The sequence below is a fragment of the Lepus europaeus genome, chromosome 5, assembly GCF_033115175.1.
Source record: "Lepus europaeus isolate LE1 chromosome 5, mLepTim1.pri, whole genome shotgun sequence".
Classification (NCBI taxonomy): Eukaryota; Metazoa; Chordata; class Mammalia; order Lagomorpha; family Leporidae; genus Lepus; species Lepus europaeus.
This window is the reverse complement of record NC_084831.1, coordinates 41,986,198-42,004,660: the sequence shown is the minus strand read 5'-3', so window position 1 is coordinate 42,004,660 and position 18,463 is coordinate 41,986,198. Positions and strand designations below refer to the sequence as shown.

At 43.8% G+C, this 18,463-nt stretch overlaps 1 protein-coding gene across 1 annotated transcript in view; it reads left to right on the top strand.

Annotated features, from left to right (window-relative positions):
• FAF1 (Fas associated factor 1) overlaps window positions 1-15,996 on the top strand; it is a 476,212-nt gene extending 460,216 nt beyond the window's left edge. The window contains exon 19 of the mRNA XM_062191295.1: window positions 15,739-15,996. Coding sequence (XP_062047279.1) covers window positions 15,739-15,822 — 84 coding nt within the window. The 3' untranslated portion in view covers window positions 15,823-15,996. The remainder of the gene's footprint in view (window positions 1-15,738) is intronic.
• The last annotated feature ends 2,467 nt before the right edge of the window (window positions 15,997-18,463 follow it).

Below are 18,463 nucleotides of genomic sequence, written 5' to 3'. Positions count from 1 at the left end.
GCCAGCATTGTGGAACAGCAGGTTAAGCTACTGCATGCAACACTAACATCCCATATCACAGTATCTGTGTTATGTGATATGTCAGCCTGGCCTGATATGGCTCCCTGCTAAACAGCAGAAGATGGCCCAAGTAGTTAGGCCTCAGCCACGCACATTGGAGACCTGGATGGGGTTCCTCACTCCTGATTTCAGCCTGGCCCAGTCCTAGCTGTTGCAAGCATTTGTGGAGTGAACCAGCAGAAAATCTCTCTTGTTCTCTCTCTCTCTCCCTCTCTCTCTCTCCCTCCTTCCCTTTCAAATTAAAATAAATACATAAGTAAACCTTTAAAAATAAAGATAGGTTTGGGGCAGGCATTTAGCCTAGCGATTAAGACAGTGGTTAAGATGTCATGTCCCACACCAGAGTGCCTGAGTTTTATCCCCAGTTCCAGCTCCTAATTGCAGCCACTGGTAATGTAGATCCTGGAGGCAGCAGTGATGGCTCAAGTGGTTGGGTTCCTGCCATCCAGGTGGAAGACCTGAATTGAGTTCCCAGCTTCATTCTGGTCTAGGAAGGAATTTAGAGAGTGAACCAGTGGATGGGAGCACTCTGTTTTTGTCTCTCTGCCTCTCAAATAAATTTTATAGAGAAGAAAAGTTTCTTTTGGTGGAAAAAATTCTTTGAAATCCATACTTAATAAGGACCCTTCAAGAAGTTCATGAAAATGTGTTTTATGAAAAAACTATGCATGGATTTCAAAATTCAACATTCTTGTTCAAGGGACAATAAAACTCTGAGAATGAAAGAGTGACTTGTCCAAGACCACAGGTCGTCAGAGCAGTATACCAGGAGACAGGTTTGCAGTCTCACAGAGGATGCTTGTGCTCTGACACTCTGAGCTCTCACCCTCTAAGGACACAGGGATTGAACTGATAAGAAATGGCCATGAAGAAAAGACTGTCCAGGTAAAAATGGATGTCTCCAGCCACCTTCAAGTACTACTTTTCTTCCTAAATAATTTTGTTCTTCCTCATGTTACTTTCCCTTAAGCCCAAGAGTTTGGGAGTTTCTGGTAAATGTCTGGTACTGTACAGGCACCTACTGGAATAGCCTTCAAAGAAAATACCTGCTCTTTTCATGATTCTTGCCTTCCAGTTTCATATGCTTTTGGGCAGATGAAATGTAATATCAAAATAGCTCAGAGAGAGCCTTGGTAACATTTAAGATATTGAATGTGCTGCATCTGGTAACTAGAAAATTTAATGATCTCCTGCTGTTTTGGTAATTGGATAAGTAAATACATCAGAATAAATCACACCAGCAAGTCTTTTGTATGTCGTTAGGGACTCAACTCTTTTAACTCCTGTTCAAAGCTCCAGTTCTTGAGCAGTGTTTGCGTGCGGAGTTACACACACACCAGTTCTCGTGGCCCTGCTTAGATATTAAAATGCACCCAAAATGCTCAGTTTCTCCCTAGCCACTCGGCCTGAAGAGCACTTCTAGTGCACCCCATCAGATCTCTGTGGAGCCCATGAGAAAGAATTTTTTTCAAAACTTTACTAATAAGGCATTTAAGCTCCAAACTATCCAGACAGGTCATCCATTATAGGCCTTCTGTGAGCCTTATCAGAAACAAATTGGGAAAATGAGCCAAAGCAAAAGGGAACAGTCCTGTTTCATTAATGAATCATTTAAAAACTCTTACGTGGGATATGGATAGGAACAGACATTCTGTTTAGCTCTTTCTCAAGTGGAAGTGTAGTATGACGGACAAGAGCCAGAAGGAAATGGCTCAATGTGGGACTGCTGGATGTTGGGTGATATTAGGAGCTTACATAGAGAAACTTGAATTTAATCTCGTGAGAAGAGGTTAAATTACTTGCTCAAGAACATACCTGTGGTGCCAGGTTGTAAAACAACCAGGGCTCTTTCTTACTGCCTTACTAACTCTTTATCAGCGCCCAGTGGTGAAATTCTGGGGCTGGCAATCATCAGGATTTCTCAGAAAACTTAAGCCGAATTAACAGCTCTGAACCTAACCAGTGAACAGGTAGCTGTCATTTGTTTCTTAATACTCTGCTCATTAACATGGTGGTTAATGTTGCAGACCAATCTTTGATAAGAGGCATCCCAGGAACAAGGACCTGGCTGCCTTCCTTGGCGCCGCCTCTGAAAGTGAGGCATGTCCTCTAGATGAATGCTTCCCTGCCTTTGCAGTGACCACACACATTGAAAATGGTGTATATGTGGTTGTCCAGAGTCTGAAGCAGCCCAGTCCTGAGGCTTCTGCCTGCCCCAGGGGATGAGGAGACCAGGCTGTTGACACACAGCTGGGACTAAATTGCACTGGGTTTCTCTTGTTATGCTACAGAATCCCATACTTGAATTTGCCTATCCCCTGTTTAACTGCTTTTAGAGACAGCAAGCTTGCAAGCTGGTGTGTGAGGCAGGAGTAAACATGCTATTTACTAGAAATGATATCTTCGAGATCCCATGAAGGACTTATCTTGGGAACTGACTTCCCAGAGTGGGAGACATGTCTGTTCTTATGCTTTTTATATTCTTTAGGTGTTCTTGTTTCTTTTATTTTCATGTTCATTCTGCAGACCAGATCTCTTATTTTTAAATGAAAAAGAACTTTCCCTCCTCACTCCATTGTTGTTAGAATCCTTTATTTCCTCTTTGCCTTCCCATCTAACATTGTTGTGTAATAGAATGGTGACCAATGCCACCATCAAGGATACCAATACAAGGGGAGGGTGACATCTCTTATTTCACGTCCATGGTGTCTCCAACAGTGTGCCAAGATTGAGGCTATTTCAACATTATTAACATTCTAGAGTTATTCATTAAATAGCCCATCTAAAGGCATAGGCTGGGAATAAAGAATCCACATTTCCTTACTGAGTAACATTGGGTAAGTTCCACTCTCAGGGCTTTTCTGTCTGCATGTTACAGAGATGTCTTCTGTCTCACAAAGACTCATCCAGCTCTAACAATAACTAACTCTATGGTAATTGAGGATCTAGATGAGTAAAATTAGTCCAGAGGCCTAAGGTAATAATACACTATGTCACAAGAGAACATGCACTTCAGTCACAAGAAGAGGACAGTTGTTCCAAATAGAGACTTGGAATAAGTAGTCCAACGCATGATTACAATGCGAAATAATCTTGGGTAGTGGTTAAGAACGTGGACTTTGGAGCCATATCTGATTTTAAGTCTTTGCTCTACCACTTTCTGTCTGTGCAGTCTTATACAGGTTATAGAATCTTTCTTAGCCTCTATTCCTCATTTTTAAAGTGAAAATAATGGTACCTCCCTCATCAGATTGTTGTAGTGTTTATAAAATATTTAGCATAGTTAGCACCTAGTAGGCTTTCAATTAATGTTAACTGTTGTTACCATTATTATGTGAGAAAACAAAGAACAACTGGGTAGTTTACAAGACACCACCTCTTTGTCACCTAAACCTTCTCTCCCTTGGTTCTTCATTTAATTTTCTTTCCTTCTCCATTCTTCTCACCTAAAAAAAACTCAGCAAAGAAAGGAAATGTCCTAGGCACCTTGCTCATTATAGCCACAGCAGCACACTCAACCTCGCTCTCTAATACCCCAGTTGCTCAATAATGGGAAACACAGCATCTGTCATCATTTTCTGGAAATGCCACTGTGCCTGTGGTTCAGGGAAACAGATTGGCCCAGCAGCTGCACAGGAAGCAGATTTGAAGATCAACCATAGAGTAGTGGCATAAGGAGACCTCTCCAGATTGGAAGTTCCTTTTGGGGATATGTTACCACCTGCAACAAAGATAGAAGAGAAGTTGCCAAGAGCTACAACTGGCATTGTTGTGGTGTGCTTATTGTTGTTGTTCATTACCATTAATAGTAGTCATAGTGATCCCTTATGTTTGCAAAGGACTTCAGTTACCAAAGGCTTTTTACACCCTGATCAGCACATGACCAACAGATTAGCTCTTCAGTTCTCCCTCTGATACTCTGTGTAACTGTCCTCTTTGGGGATTCCCAAAAGGTGTTTAAAGAAAATGGGCAATTAGCTGTTAGGACTAAGTTGACAGTAACAAAAGACAGTTTGTGTTCCTACCGGGAATGACAAAGCCCATCCCACAATAGGAACAGGAGCCATGACACAGCTGCAGAGTGCAGCTTTCTTTATGCCCAAAGGGAAAGCCAGTTAGTCATGGTAACTGTTCTCTGTTTAGAAGTAGGATCAAAAGTTGAGAGGCAGTGAAGGGCAGTGCGTTGGATTTAGGCTGCTAGCTCACATACCTGGGTGCAAATTCTGGCCTTATCTTTCTTAGCTTTGTAATCTTGGGCAAGCCCCATAACCATGTTTAACCTCAGAGAATTCATCTACAAAATGGAGGTAATAGGAATACTTATCTCATAGAATTGATAAATGGTAGCCTTTTTTGGAGTCATGTTGTTAACAATTATTTATTAAATATGTTTTTCTAATAGAATAACTAATAGAATAAGCTACTCCTAGGAAGCCAAAAAGGTGAATTGTTCACCCAACTTCAAAGTAAATGCTAGTTTTGAACAAAGTTAAAGCAGATACATTCACTTTTGCTAGAATCTGCAGATTTAGCATAATGAAGCCCTTGTTATGCCTCTCAGGGTAGAAGGAGCTTGGAATTTGAAGTGAGAAGACCAGGTTCCAGCGTGAGCGCCAGTAATTCCTGTCCATGTGATTTTTGTATTGGCAATGTCCCTGCCTGGGCTTTGCCGTTCTCATCTGTAAGATGAGTCCAATCTCTTAGGGTAGTTTTGACGTTTAATACATTTGTAAGTGCTTTGAAAGCTGTAAATAATAGTTATTATTATTATTATTATTATTATTATGTGGGCATTCTTCAGAAGGAAGTTTATTAGCACGTTTGCTTTGTGCTCAAATAACTTTAAAGAAGCTTCTCGCTCTTTTTTAAGATTTATTTTATTTATTTGAAAGAGTTACACAGAGAGGTAGAGACAGAGAAGTCTTCCATCCTCTGGTTCACTCTCCAGATGGCCACAATGGCAGGAGCTGCACCAATCCAAAGCCTGAGCCAGGAGCTTCTTCCAGGGCTCCCACGCTGGTACAGGGACCCAAGGACTTGGACCATCCTCTACTGCTTTCCCCGGCCATAGCAGAGAGCCGGATTGGAAGAGGAGCACCCGGGACTAGAACTGGCACCCATATGGAATGCCAGCGCTTCAGGCCAGGGCGATAACCCACTACGCCAAAGCGCTGGCCCCAGAAACTTCTATTTAAAAATAAGCTTTATTATACCTGTATGTTACAGATAGGAACTGTATTTTAAAGTTGATACATGCCTTGACTGGTTGACATTCTCATATTTTAATAAAGAACAAAAAGACTTTGAGAAAAAAAGGGCTATGATCCTTGTATCATGTTATATAAATCATAATTGTCAAGCAATTTCCTATTCATTAGAAGTATTTGGGGCTTTAAGGGCCATTAAATAATGCTCCTTCATTTAACTGGTTCAAGACTGATTGAAAGACATAAGAACAGTTGAAAGATAGATGTAGGACTCAAGTGGGGATCAAATGATCACCTTTGTTACCTGAAGAGTTGATCAGGGATTATGTGGTTTGGGATCTGCAGCCCAGGGGCTTGTTGATAGAGCTCTCGCCCCTGAAGTTGACAGACTTGTCCACCTGCAAAAGAGCAGGTTAGCTCAGGAAAAGGGAAAGGAAGAGGCTAAGTTCAGATTCTTCTCTCAGACTCAACAAACAAGTCCCTCCACTTGGAAACGTGAATATGAATAAATTTTCCCAGAGCTCTCATTGTGGCTCAGCAGGTTAAGCCTCCACCTGTGATGCTGGCCTTCCAGATGAGTGTCAGTTCCAGTCCCAGCTGTTCCACTTCTGATCTAGCTCCCTGCTAACGCATGTGGGAAAGCAATGGATGATAGCGCAAATACTTGGACCCCTGCCACCCCTGTGGGAGTCCTGGGTGGAGTCCTGGGCTCCTGGCTTCAGCTTAGAACAGCTCCAGCCATTGAGACTATTTGGAGAGAGACCAGCAAATAGAAGATCTGTATGTGTGTGTTTGTGTATGTGTGTCCCTCTCTGTGTCACTCTACCTTTCAGATATGTAAATAAATCTTAAAAAAAAAAAAAGATCGGCCGGCGCCGTGGCTCAACAGGCTAATCCTCCGCCTTGCGGCGCCGGCACACCGGGTTCTAGTCCCGGTCGGGGCACCGATCCTGTCCCGGTTGCCCCCCTTCCAGGCCAGCTCTCTGCTGTGGCCCGGGAGTGCAGTGGAGGATGGCCCAAGTGTTTGGGCTCTGCACCCCATGGGAGACCAGGATAAGCACCTGGTTCCTGCCATCGGATCAGCGCGGTGCGCCGGCCGCAGCGCGCTACCGCGGCGGCCATTAGAGGGTGAACCAACGGCAAAGGAAGACCTTTCTCTCTGTCTCTCTCTCTCTCTCACTGTCCACTCTGCCTGTCAAAAAAAATAAAAAAATAAATAAATAAAATAAATTAAAAAATAAATAAAATAAATAAATAAAAAAAAAAAAGATCAACCCAGATGTCCGTCAGCTGTTGACTGGATAACAAAATTATGGTATATATACACTATGGAGTGCTACTCAGCTGTAAAAAAAAAAAAAAAAAAAAAAAAACAGAAGAAGGAAATCCTATTTTTTTGCAACATGATGGACACAATTGGAAACCAATATACTTAGCAAAATAAGCCAGTCCCAAAAAGACAGGTAGCATATGTTTTCTCTGATCCAAGGTAACTAATACAATACCTAAAATGTAATGTATTACAGTGAAATGGATATTTTGAGATTCAATGACTATTTATAGCCCTTGTCTCTTCCATTGAGGAACGGTGTTTTTTTTCCTCATACTATTTGTTGAACTCTTACTTAGTGTAGGGTTAACTATATGATCATTAAGTAAACTGAAAATAGATCTTTATAAAAATTATGAGTGGGAATGGGAGAGGGAGGAGGAAGAAGGGTTGCAGTATAGGCGGGAGGAAGGGTGGGGTTGGAAGTATCACTGTGTTCCTAAATCTGTATATATGAAATTAAATAAAATTAAAAAAAAGAAAAAGTGGGGCTGGCTCTGTGGTGTAGTAGGCCAAGCCTGCACTTGAGCACCGGCATCCCATATGGATGTGTTTCATGTTCTGGCTGTTCCTCTTCTTTTTTGTTTTTTTTTTTTTTTTTGACAGGCAGAGTGGATAATGAGAGAGAGAGAGACAGAGAAAGGTCTTCCTTTTTGCCATTGGTTCACCCTCCAATGGCCGCTGCGGCCAGCTCGTCGCGCTGATCTGAAGCCAGGAGCCAGGTGCTTCTCCTGGTCTCCCATGGGGTGCAGGGCCCAAGCACTTGGGCCATCCTCCACTGCCTTCCCGGGCCATAGCAGAGAGCTGGCCTGGAAGAGGGGCAACCGGGATAGAATCCGGCGACCCAACCGGGACTAGAACCCGGTGTGCCGGCACCGCTAGGCGGAGGATTGGCCTGTTAAGCCACGGCACCGGCTGGCTGTTCCTCTTCTAATCCAGCTCTCTGCTTATGGCCAGGGAAGGCAGTGGAAGATAGCCCAAGTGATTGGGTCCCTGCACCAACATGGGAGACTTGGAAGAAGCTCCTGGCTCCTTGCTTTGGATTGGCCCAGCTGTGGCCATTGCAACCATCTGGGGAGTGAACCAGTAGATGGAAGAACTTTCTCTCTGTCTTTCCCTCTGTGTGTATCTCAAATAAATAAATATTTTTTTTAAAAAAAAAAAAAAGAAAGAAAGAAATATTCCCCATAGTAAAGATTATAAGCTCTCACTGGATTCTCACAATTCTGGGAGACAAAAAATGTCTTGACTTTATAAATAAAGAAACAGTGAACCAGAGATTAAGTAACTTGCCCATAGTACATGAGCTAGGGAGTTACAGCAGTAGAAATCCAACCTCCTTATCCTTCCCTAGATCATACTTCAACCATCCCAACCATTGGAGAGCTCAAACCATGGAGCTGATATCTACTAACACATAAAACAAGTACTGAATCATTATAGCTTCCATGTCAGGCTCTGTGGTGTAATCCCCACAATCATCCTTTCACCCAGTAGAAAAGGAAATTGAAACTGGAAGCATCCCACGGACTTGGCTAAGAGCTGAGATTTGAACCCAAGTGTTTGTACTTCCAAGGCCCACCTATAGTCCTGTTGACTCCAAAGAAACACTAACCCTAGCATAAAAAAAAGTTTTGTTTTTGGCCGGCACTGTGGCTCACTAGGCTAATCCTCCTCCTGCGGCGCCGGCACTGGGTTCTAGTCCCGGTTGGGGCGCCGGATTCTGTCCCAGTTGCTCCTCTTCCAGGCCAGCTCTCTGCTGTGGCCCGGGAGGACAGTGGAGGATGGCCCAAGTGCTTGGGCCCTGCACCCGCATGGGAGACCAGGAGAAGCACCTGACTCCTGGCTTCGGATCAGCGCAGCACGCCAGCCACAGCGCACCGGCCGCAGCAGCCATTGGGGGTGAACCAACGGAAAAGGAAGACCTTTCTCTCTGTCTCTCTCTCTCACTGTCTAACTTTGCCTGTCAAAAAAAAAAAAAAAGTTTTATTTTTAAGAAACACAGAACTCCCATCTCCTGGTTCAGTCTCCAAATGCCCACAGTGACTGGAACTGAGCCAGGCCAAGGTTGAAAGCCAGGGAATTCAGTCCAGATTTCTCATGTGGGTGGCAGAAACCCATTCATTTGGGCCATCTCCACTGCCTCATAGGATCTGCATTTGCAGCAATTTGGATTCAGAAACCAGAGCCAGGAATTGAACCCAGGCACTCCAAAATGGAATATAGGTGTCTTGAACACCAAATGCCTACCCATCACCACATCTTTTTTAAATGAAAAAATTAAAGCCTAGAAAAGTGCCTTGTCCACAGTCATATTGCTAGAACCAGGACCACAATGACAGCATGAGACAGCATACAGCCTTGGTAGCCTGCACAGGAATTCTGAGACTGAGCTTGCTGGGGAATTGAAGGAGAGGGTGGACTTTCAGAAACATAGTCCATAACTAAGCGGATGGATTTCCTTAAGCCTGGGGACGTTTATTGTGGTCTGTCTGTGTCTGAGGGATGGGACCAGCTTCTCTCTCACATTGATGGGAGGAAGAAGACATGCATGAGCTAAGTCCTGGTGTTTGCTGTCTGTATGAACTAGAAGTGTTCTCCCAGGGTTGCTCCTTGGAGCCAGACTGTGCAGGGGTCTCTCTGGTCACAGTGGCCCAGTTACGCAGGCTGGAAAATGGTGGTAGTTGGTCTCTAGAAGTGAACAGGCAAATAAATACTACAGCAAACTTTTGACAACACAGATTTTCTGTCTTGAAGGTGCTGGAATTTTCTGAAGTGCAAATGTTATTCAAAGTTAGAAAATACTTTGAAAAACATTTCTTAGTTTTTTACTTCCCGATTCCACACATTGAACCTGAAGGCTATAACTCATGGAGTAAGAGAGAACATTATTAGGCCACTTGTATAAGGGGGTGAGGTGTTATTATGAGAATTATGAGAAAAATTAGAAGGCCTGAGTTCTGGTTCTGCCTCTACCACTTATATGTATGATCATAGGCAAGTCCAATAGGCTGATTTCCAAGTACTCTTGCAGTGTGTTTCTTCTGTTTCTTCTGTAAGCTGTTAAAATACATTGATAATATTTTTAAAAGATAATCCCTTTTCCTAAGTATAAAATACTAGATCCAGACTCCTTTACTAAGTTTCAAAATAAAAGCAATACCTTAGCAAAACTAAATAAAAAAAGGGTTGATAGTAACACCTACCCCCACATGATTGTGAGTTAATAATTTATAAAGATCTTGCAAACTATAAAGTACTATACAAATATCACTGCTGTTACTGTTTTTAGTATTACTTAGCTGTTGCCCTCAAGTAGTTCCCAGCCTGGTAATAGTTGTAGTGTATTTATACTCGAGGTATGAAAAACAAGAGAGAGGTAGAACTATGTGGCTAGAAAGATCCCCAAAACAAGGCAGAAACTCGAGTAGAACTGCATGTCTGCTGCTACTCAACTGTGTGACCTGAGCCCAGTCACAGACACCTCTCAGTGCCCCAGGTTGCCCACCAGAAATGAAGGGCTGTTTGGCATTTAAGAAGCTTCAGTACCTTAACATTCTGGAATTCACAGCATGACCAAGGGTGAGACTCTGTCTCATTGGTTCACATTTTTCCAAATAGCAATGTTATGCTTTGTAGAAAAGGAATTGAAACCCAGAGAAGTAATAAAAGTAAAATGTATGTGAAATTTCTAACTGCAGAGAAAATTGATCGAGAACTGTGGCATAACAGATTAAACCACCGCCTGCAATGCCTGTCACCCCATATGGGCTCTAGTTCAAGTCCTGGCTATTCCAGTTCCCATCCAGCTCTCTGCTAATGAGCCTGAGGAAGAAGTGTGTGGGCCCCTTCCACCCATGTGGGAGATCAGTAGAAGTTCCAGGCTCCTGGTTGCAGCAGTTTGGGGAGTGAACCAGCAGATGGAAAATCTCTATTTCTCCCTCCCTCCCTCTCTGTATCTGCCTTTCCAATAAGTAAAAGAAATCTAGGAAGGGAGGAAGGGAGGGAAGAGAAGGAAGGGAAGGAAAGGAAAGAAGGGAAGGAAGGGAAGGTCACGCATGTGGCCTGCAATATATTAAAAAAAGTATAGCTCTATTTGGCAGAGAATATGTCCCATAATATGTCCCATTTTTGCTAATAATAAACTGTTTCACAAAGCCATTTGCTAAATTATTAATTTAATAAGAAAACCTATCAATTCAGGTTTTCTAAAGTACAGTGAAGAAAATGTCAAGGTGGTTGACTTTCATTTTCTAACTCTGGATAGTCAGCCAATACCTCGTACCTGAGAACGCCCCTCCTCCTCTAAGGGGTTTCCCAAAGGGTGGGTTTCTCTGTTGATTTACAGAGTCAATAATTCAGTAAAGTCCCAAGTAAATGGCAAAACACAAGCTCACATTGGGTTTTTGTATTCGTATTTTATAAATATTTCAGGAATTTTTTTTCCCTTGACCCTTGACCTTTTGCCATTTTCGGGTGGAGATTTTATATCCTGATAGCTTGGTTAGAAGCAACCTTAGGATCTTCTCCAGCTTCTTTTTCTGTGTAGATCCCACTCTCAGCACCATCCCTTGGTGGTAGAATCTGGTAGTCAGATAGGCCCAAGCAAGAGTGCCTCCATTCGTATTCTGGCTCTGCACTAATAGATGTGAGGCCTTGAGCAAGTTACTTCATCTGTTGCGTGGTTCAGTATCCTCATCTCTAAAATGGGAATGATAATAACACCCACCTCAGAGGGTTACTATGAAAATTAAATTATTCTGTAAATGTAAAGTGCTTTGAATATTTCTGATACAAAGTAGATGCTCAGTGAAGCATCTACTAGCATCTTTATCTTCATCATCTTTTAGTAAGCCCCTATTTGAATGCTCTAGGGAGAGCAGAGTTCACTAACCTCACTTCTCCCTCCCACTCTGTTACCCCAGGATGGCCTAGCCACATGTGGCCAGATGCATTCAGATTATCATGAGCTTGAAGTCAGATCTTTGGCAAGATAACCTATGGTAAATTTGGCTGTAACCAATCAATAACAACACTAATTTCATGCAACCATTGTGAAGACTAGTTAAGGAACTATATCTGCAAAGTATTTAACATGCTCCCAGCCATTTGGTAGGGGCTCAGTAAATGATAGTTGCTGCTGTGATGATGATGACTAAAAAACAAGAAAATAAAAGGAGGAGGAGGAAGAAGCAAGGTAAAAGAGAAAAGCACTGGTAGCAACATTGACAGCTACTGCTGTATCTGTTTACAAGTTCTTTCAGGGGGTGTTATGGCATGGCAGGTAAAGCTACCACCTGCAATGCCAGCATCCCACATGGATGCCAGTTTGAGTCCCAGCTGTGCCACTTCCAGTTGAGCTCCTTGTTAATGACCTGGGAAAGCAATAGATAATGGTCCAAGTCTTTGGGCCTCTGACATTCTGTAGGAGACCTCCCCCTCTCCCCCTCTCCCCCTCTCTCCTTCTTCCCCTCTTCCCCTCTCCCCCTCTCCCCCTCTCCCCCTCTCCCTCTTTCTCTCTCCCTCTTTCTCCCCCTCTCCCTTTGTTTCTGTCTCTTCCTCTCTCTCTGTAACTCTAACATTTTAAATAAATAAATAAATAAATAACTCTTCAAAAGAAATTGTTTCTGCCTGGCTGAGTTCTGCTTCCCCACAATTTAACTCCCCAGCCCTAGCTCTATCCACTGGAGCTGCGTAGAACACATGTGCTCTGTCTTCTACATGCAGCCCTTCAGATACTCAAAGAAGGCTGACACGGCCCCTCTTTGTCCCTGTAGCAGCAGCCCCACAACCACTTCTCAGTGCCCTCCAGGCAGACATCTCCAGTGCTTGGGTTGTTTCTCAAAGAACAATTTTTCAGCTCCTCCCTACCAGTAGGTCCTTCCTGGCATGCACCATGCCCATCTTCTCCACCTCACCCCCAGATTTATTTATTTTATTCATTCATTCATTCATTCATTCAAAAGACAGAAACAGAGAAAGCTCTTCCATCTGCTTCCATCCAGCGCTGGGCCAGGCTCAAACCAGGAACCAGGAACTCCATCTGTGTTTCCTATGTGAGTGGCAGGGGACAACCACTTGGGCATCCTCCACTGTTTTCCCAGGCACATTAGCAGGGGCCTAGTTGGGAAACAAAGCAGCTGAGACCCAGAACCATCTGTGCCATTCTTGAATGGGACCCAGAAAACTGCAGACAGGAATCAGTCTGGCCAGTATCTTGCTGAGGAGAAGCATGGTGTCTATAACCCCCTACGTTTCCCTTAGTTAATTTGTCCATGCCAGGGAAGCGAGAATGGATAGTTTAGCTTTGGTTGTTTTAAAAGCCTGTCTAAAAAGACCTCAGGGAGAACGTGGCTGGATCTGGGACATGGGAGGGAGCACCCCAGCAGAGCCTTGTTCACTTTGCAGTAGTCCATTGGCACCGCAGCCTCACGGAAGCTCTAGAAAGGGGTCTCCAGAGAGTGAGGCAGTACATGAGAGAGAAGGCAACACTCCTGCTGGGAGCTGGGCTAAAAACAAAGGCTTCAGGAGGATTCAGAGATAAGAGCTTCAGCTTGAAAATTGGAAAGTCTAGGGCTCCTACCCAAGGCAGTGCCCAGCCAGTAGTGGCTGCCACCTTCCAAGCACCGTGTCTGCTCAAGAACTATTGCGGAAGCTTTTCCAGCGCTATTCCATCTAACCATCAACCTATGAAGTTAGAGAAACTGTGGTCCCATTTTATAGGTGGGAAAACTGAAGCTCCCAGGTTGTGTAACTTCTTCACAGTCATCTAGGTCAGAAGGGTTTGAATCTAGGTTTGCATTGCTCTTTTTAACCATTATACTACATTCACAGGCCTTTTCTAGCTGTATGACCTTAAACAGATTGTATCTACTCTGAGCTTCAATTTTCTCATCTTCACTACCTTACATGGTTGTGGTATGCATTAAATGAAATAATATACTTTAAATGCCTAGCAAGTAATAGGTATCCTAGAAATTTTAGGGTCCTCCTTTCCAAACCCTCTCTCACTTAAATTGTCTGAAAAATAAATCACTTACCTTTTCTTGGACACAGTTTTCTGTGACAACTGGATATGACTTATGAATCTCTGACCTTGCATATTGATAACCCTGGCAGAGTGCAACTCAGGCCCGATACTCCACTTCCCAGCCTCCTTTGCCTCCTAGCACATAACCCTGCCTGCATTCACAGCTCTGGCACTACTATGGGTTTTCTTTCTGCCAGCAAACATCATATTTACAAACCACAAATAACAAAGTAGAAGATGCCGGAAGAGCTCTGGCATGTTAATTAAGAACAATAGCAGAAGCAGCTGGACAGAAAATGCCAAAGAGTGGGAAGCAGAGACAGCACAGCTCTGTTTGTTGACAGAAGCCTGCGCAGGCCTGCACGGTGATTGGGGAAGTAGGTAAACATTGCCAGCAGCTTGCCCCACTGCGCTGGAAGACAGACAGCAGGCCGGGCCCTCCTGCCACTGTGCGGGGGCCCATCTGCCCACAACCCAAGAGATACGAGTAGAGTGAGCTTTGTTCTAGGTTCTTATAAGCAGAGAGGATTCTAGGGGCGGATGCATCTTCTTGATGACCCTCCTGGGCATACCAGATTTCCACATGGATACAGTTGAAGATAGTGTTGTTCCCCTTTCAGCTTGCCAGCTCCTGTGACACTTGGCCTTGGCCCCCAGGGCATCTCCTCCCCCAGCCCGAAAAAGATAGCAGGGCCAGCTCATTAGTGGCTAGAGTGGAGCAGAAGACAAGATTGCCTGCCTCAGAGACCCAGAAGCCCTCATGATATCTAGCAGAGCAGCAGCTTGAAGCCTATCTGGGGTTTTTCTGGCCTCATATCACTCATAGCTGCCCATTGGTCTGTGTGTCCACCCATCCTTAGTTGCTCTCACACACACCAGCCATTATTAAATACCTGTGCTGTGCTAATAATGTTTTTTCTCATTTCATCTTCACATCCATCCTGACTACTTTTAAAAATTTTGTTACAGTCACTCTCAGACTGGGAAAACAATCCCTGCCCCTGACCTAGGAGAGCATACAGCTAATTTATTTTTTTTTAAAGATTTATTTATTTATTTGAAAGGCAGAGTTACAGAGAGGCAGAGGCAGAGAGAGAAAGAGGTCTTCCATCCAATGGTTCACTACCCTGATGGATGCAACGGCCAAGCTGGGCCAATTCGAAGCCAGGAGCCAGGAGCTTCTTCCAGATCTCCCACACAGTTGCAAGGCCCAAAGCACTTGGGCCATCTTCTACTGCTTCCCAAGCCATAGCAGAGAGCTGGATCAGAAGTGGAGCAGCTGGGACTCGAACCGACACCTATATGGGATGTCCCCTGCACTTCAGGTGGTGGCTTTACCTGCTACACCACAGTGCCAGCCCCCTAAAACTAATTTAAAATCCCTGTATAACTAGCCTGTCCATTGAGTCAAGAACATTTTGTCTATATTTACTTTGTTGTTGGTTATATGCAATAATTATTTTGTTATTTCTAAACAGAAAGTTGCATTATGGCATTTGACTCATTTTTTTCACAGTAAGCAAGAGACTGCAAGGCCTCCATAGGGAGCCTCCCTCACTAAGGGAAACACTCATTTTTGGACACTTTATGGCCATTCTACAGTTTACTGCATGTAGTGTTAGCAGGAAGATCACCCTCGAAAAGGCTCCCCTGCTATCAGGAATGAACTGAGCCTGTGGCAGTCCCTGGGAATGCTGACTGGCTGTTTAGGCAGCATCTTTCCTGAGGGCCCCTGTTCTGCTGGCCAGGCTGTGCTGTGCCGGACGCAAGGGAGCTCCACCCCCCAGAAATAGGTTGAGTCTCCAGAACTTATGCCCTGAGGACAGATGCTCCTAGTTCCTCCACTTGACTTACACTTGAAGACAACCTCTCTGAACTCTGCTTTCCATGCTTTAAAAATGGAAGTAGTACCTACACAAGGTTATTTTTAAGATGAAATGAAATAATGTAAAAATGCTCGTGCCAGTGCACAGTAAGTTCAAAGTCACCATGCATAGATAAAATGAATGCCATGTGGAGAAAATAGTCCTTGTTCCAGTCTCCTGAACATTTGTGTATATGTTTGTGTGTGTGTGTGTATGTGTGTTTTGTTTTTTTGTTTTTTTTTTCAGGTAACTCAGCTGGACCCAAATAAATCATTATTGGAGGTAAAGTTGTTCCCTCAAGAAACCCTTTTCCTTGAAGCAAAAGAGTAAACAAAGCCCAGCGGTGGAACCAGCCATTCCTTGACAAGCCAGCGGCCTGCATCAAGAGAACGGCTCCTCGCCAACCCACCCACACTCTCGTCTCACTCAATTCAGTGTCACACTTCTGCCTCTTGCAAGATTGCTGGGAAAAAAAGTAATAATAAACATACCTACTTAAAATTTCCCCTCCACGAGTATATGTTCCCGACCTTCATTCCAGAGAATGACAGCTCTGCTGTCCCCTCTCCCCCTGCACTTGACCCTCGTAAAATAACTAAGGAATGCACTGCTCCGTGTGAGTGATCGCTGTGTAGAATTTTTACCTCTCCGGTGCCCGTCTTTTCCCCACAGTGTCTGGGACAGTTCTTTCTGACCTGCAACGCCAAGATGCTTGAGATATTTGGTATGTCTCATTGAGCCAGGCCTCATACAACACTGCCTTTTTATTTTCATGACTGGATTTCTACTTTGTCACCTAATTTTAAGAGGCGGGGTTGGGGGGGAAGACAAATGAGACATTCTTGGTGTGGAGATTAAACGTTGTAGGAAAAAAAAAGCATATCACTTTTGTTGGCACTTTGTGACTTCTGTACTAAGATGTAAGGTTTTGTTTGAGGACTGCATTTCACACAAAGGCAAGATAGCTGTTCACTGCTTCTGCCTTCAGTCCCTGGACACATTGCTGTTCCTCTGCAGCCTGGGAAAGTACGGAGGAGCGCAGTTTGAATGAGGACCTAGTGCGTGGAGAGGACCAGACCAAGGCTTTGATATCCACACCAGCTCTAGGAAACTGCTTTTAGGTTTGCATTTTGGCAGTTGGAACCTCCTAGATACCAGCACCCAGGTTGCTAGTTCATCAGTGTACACCGAACACAATTCTTACCTGTCACCAAAATCAGATCAGCTGCCCCATGAGCTCTTCTGTAATGGGGAACTGGTTCTACTGTTTCATTCATTTATCATTTGAGGATTAGATGAGAATTCCCTTCTCAAATGAAAGGAATCTCTTTTTATGGCTGAAAATTTAGACGTGATATATTTATGTGAGCAAACTTGGGGGCTCAGCTCACAGGACTTGTCTTGCCTGGAACTACACTGAGCAGTTTTGAATTTGATTTAGTAAATGCGGACTTTTGTTAATCTGGATTTGGGGTTTGGAGTTTAGTTCATAGGAATACAATTTGTACCTTCACAGGCAGTGATTTCTTTTTAATCTTAGAATGCTTCTCCATGTCTGTTTTTGTATCACCTTTGGTCTTTATCCTAGGGGTTGTTCAAAAAGAGAGTCTAAATTCTGCATTTGTTCTCCCAACCCTCGTAAAGGGGTTCTCAGAAGATTCTAACCAAAGTTGGAGATATGCCTGGTCATTTTCCCTCTGTCCACAAGTAGGTGTTGGCCTACTGCCAGCTTGTGTCTTTCCTCTGATGTTTCAACCAGGGACCTCCTGTAGACACTCTTAAAAATGAAGTGTTCCTAATAGACTAGTGCTGCGTCTAAGTGTGGACCCTCTGTGGCCCCAGGAGCCTCTCTAGAGAGACTGAGAGGAACACCCACTGGTGGGAGGAATTCAACCAGGGCACTTCCTGTCCAGTTCCACCCCTACCTCCTAACCAAGAGACTCCACAGGATAGTCATTTCCAGTACTAAGGGGCACTGGGGCATCAGCTTTTTTTTCTTCCAGGAGCTCTTGTTCTGTAGAAGCTATGGAGAAGTTGCAGTCCTAAACTCAGGAACAGCAGCTGGGGTGTGGGTAGGGCTTTGAGGGAAGGGACTCTGAATTCACTTTCATGTGCAACCTGTTCCATCTGATTTGAATTTGGTTACATCATAATGTTCCCTCCTACTTATCTTTACTTCTGTATTCCAACAATGTAGACTACTCTGAAAACAATTTCATAAAAATTATTAAATGCTACCTAAATGTGTAAAGTTGATACACACATGAGGCCGGCCCTGTGGCATAGTGGGTAGTCTCCCCCTGCGACACTGGCATCCTGTATGAGTGCTGGTTCGTGTCCTGACTGCTCCACTTCTGATCCAGCTCCCTGCTAATGCACCTAGGAAAGCAGTGGAAGATGGCCCAAGTGCTTGGGCCCCTGCACCCACGTGGGAGACCCAGAAGAACCTTCTCGCTCTTGGCTTCAGATCAGCTCAGCTCCAGCCATTGCAGCCACTTGGGGAGTAAACAAGCAGATGGAAGATTTCTCTGCCTGCCTGCCTCTCTTTCTCTCTCTATCTCTTTCTCTTTCTCTCTCTCTCTCTCTCTCTAACTCTGCCTTTCAAATAAATAAGTCAGTCTTAAAAAAATGTACCATTAAAAAAACAAGTTGATATATGCTTTTTCATCCTTGTTTTAGAAAGTTGTTCTCCTTTAGAGAAATTTTGCCAGTATCCTGTTGCCTTTCAGAAGGTACAGTTTTTTTAGAGGACTCTAGTTTGAGATGTTGCAATTCTCTGGCACTGATAGTTTTAGGGAACAGACAGGTGCAAGCATCCAGTTGGAGTTGGACAAGCACATTTTTATGGGATCTTTCTTTTAATGTAAGAGAATAAGATTTAGGCTCTTACAGATTTTACTTATTGGTGACATTAGAAATGTGAAATAAGTTTGTGATTGCATTCAAATTACTATTCCCACATTAAAATTGC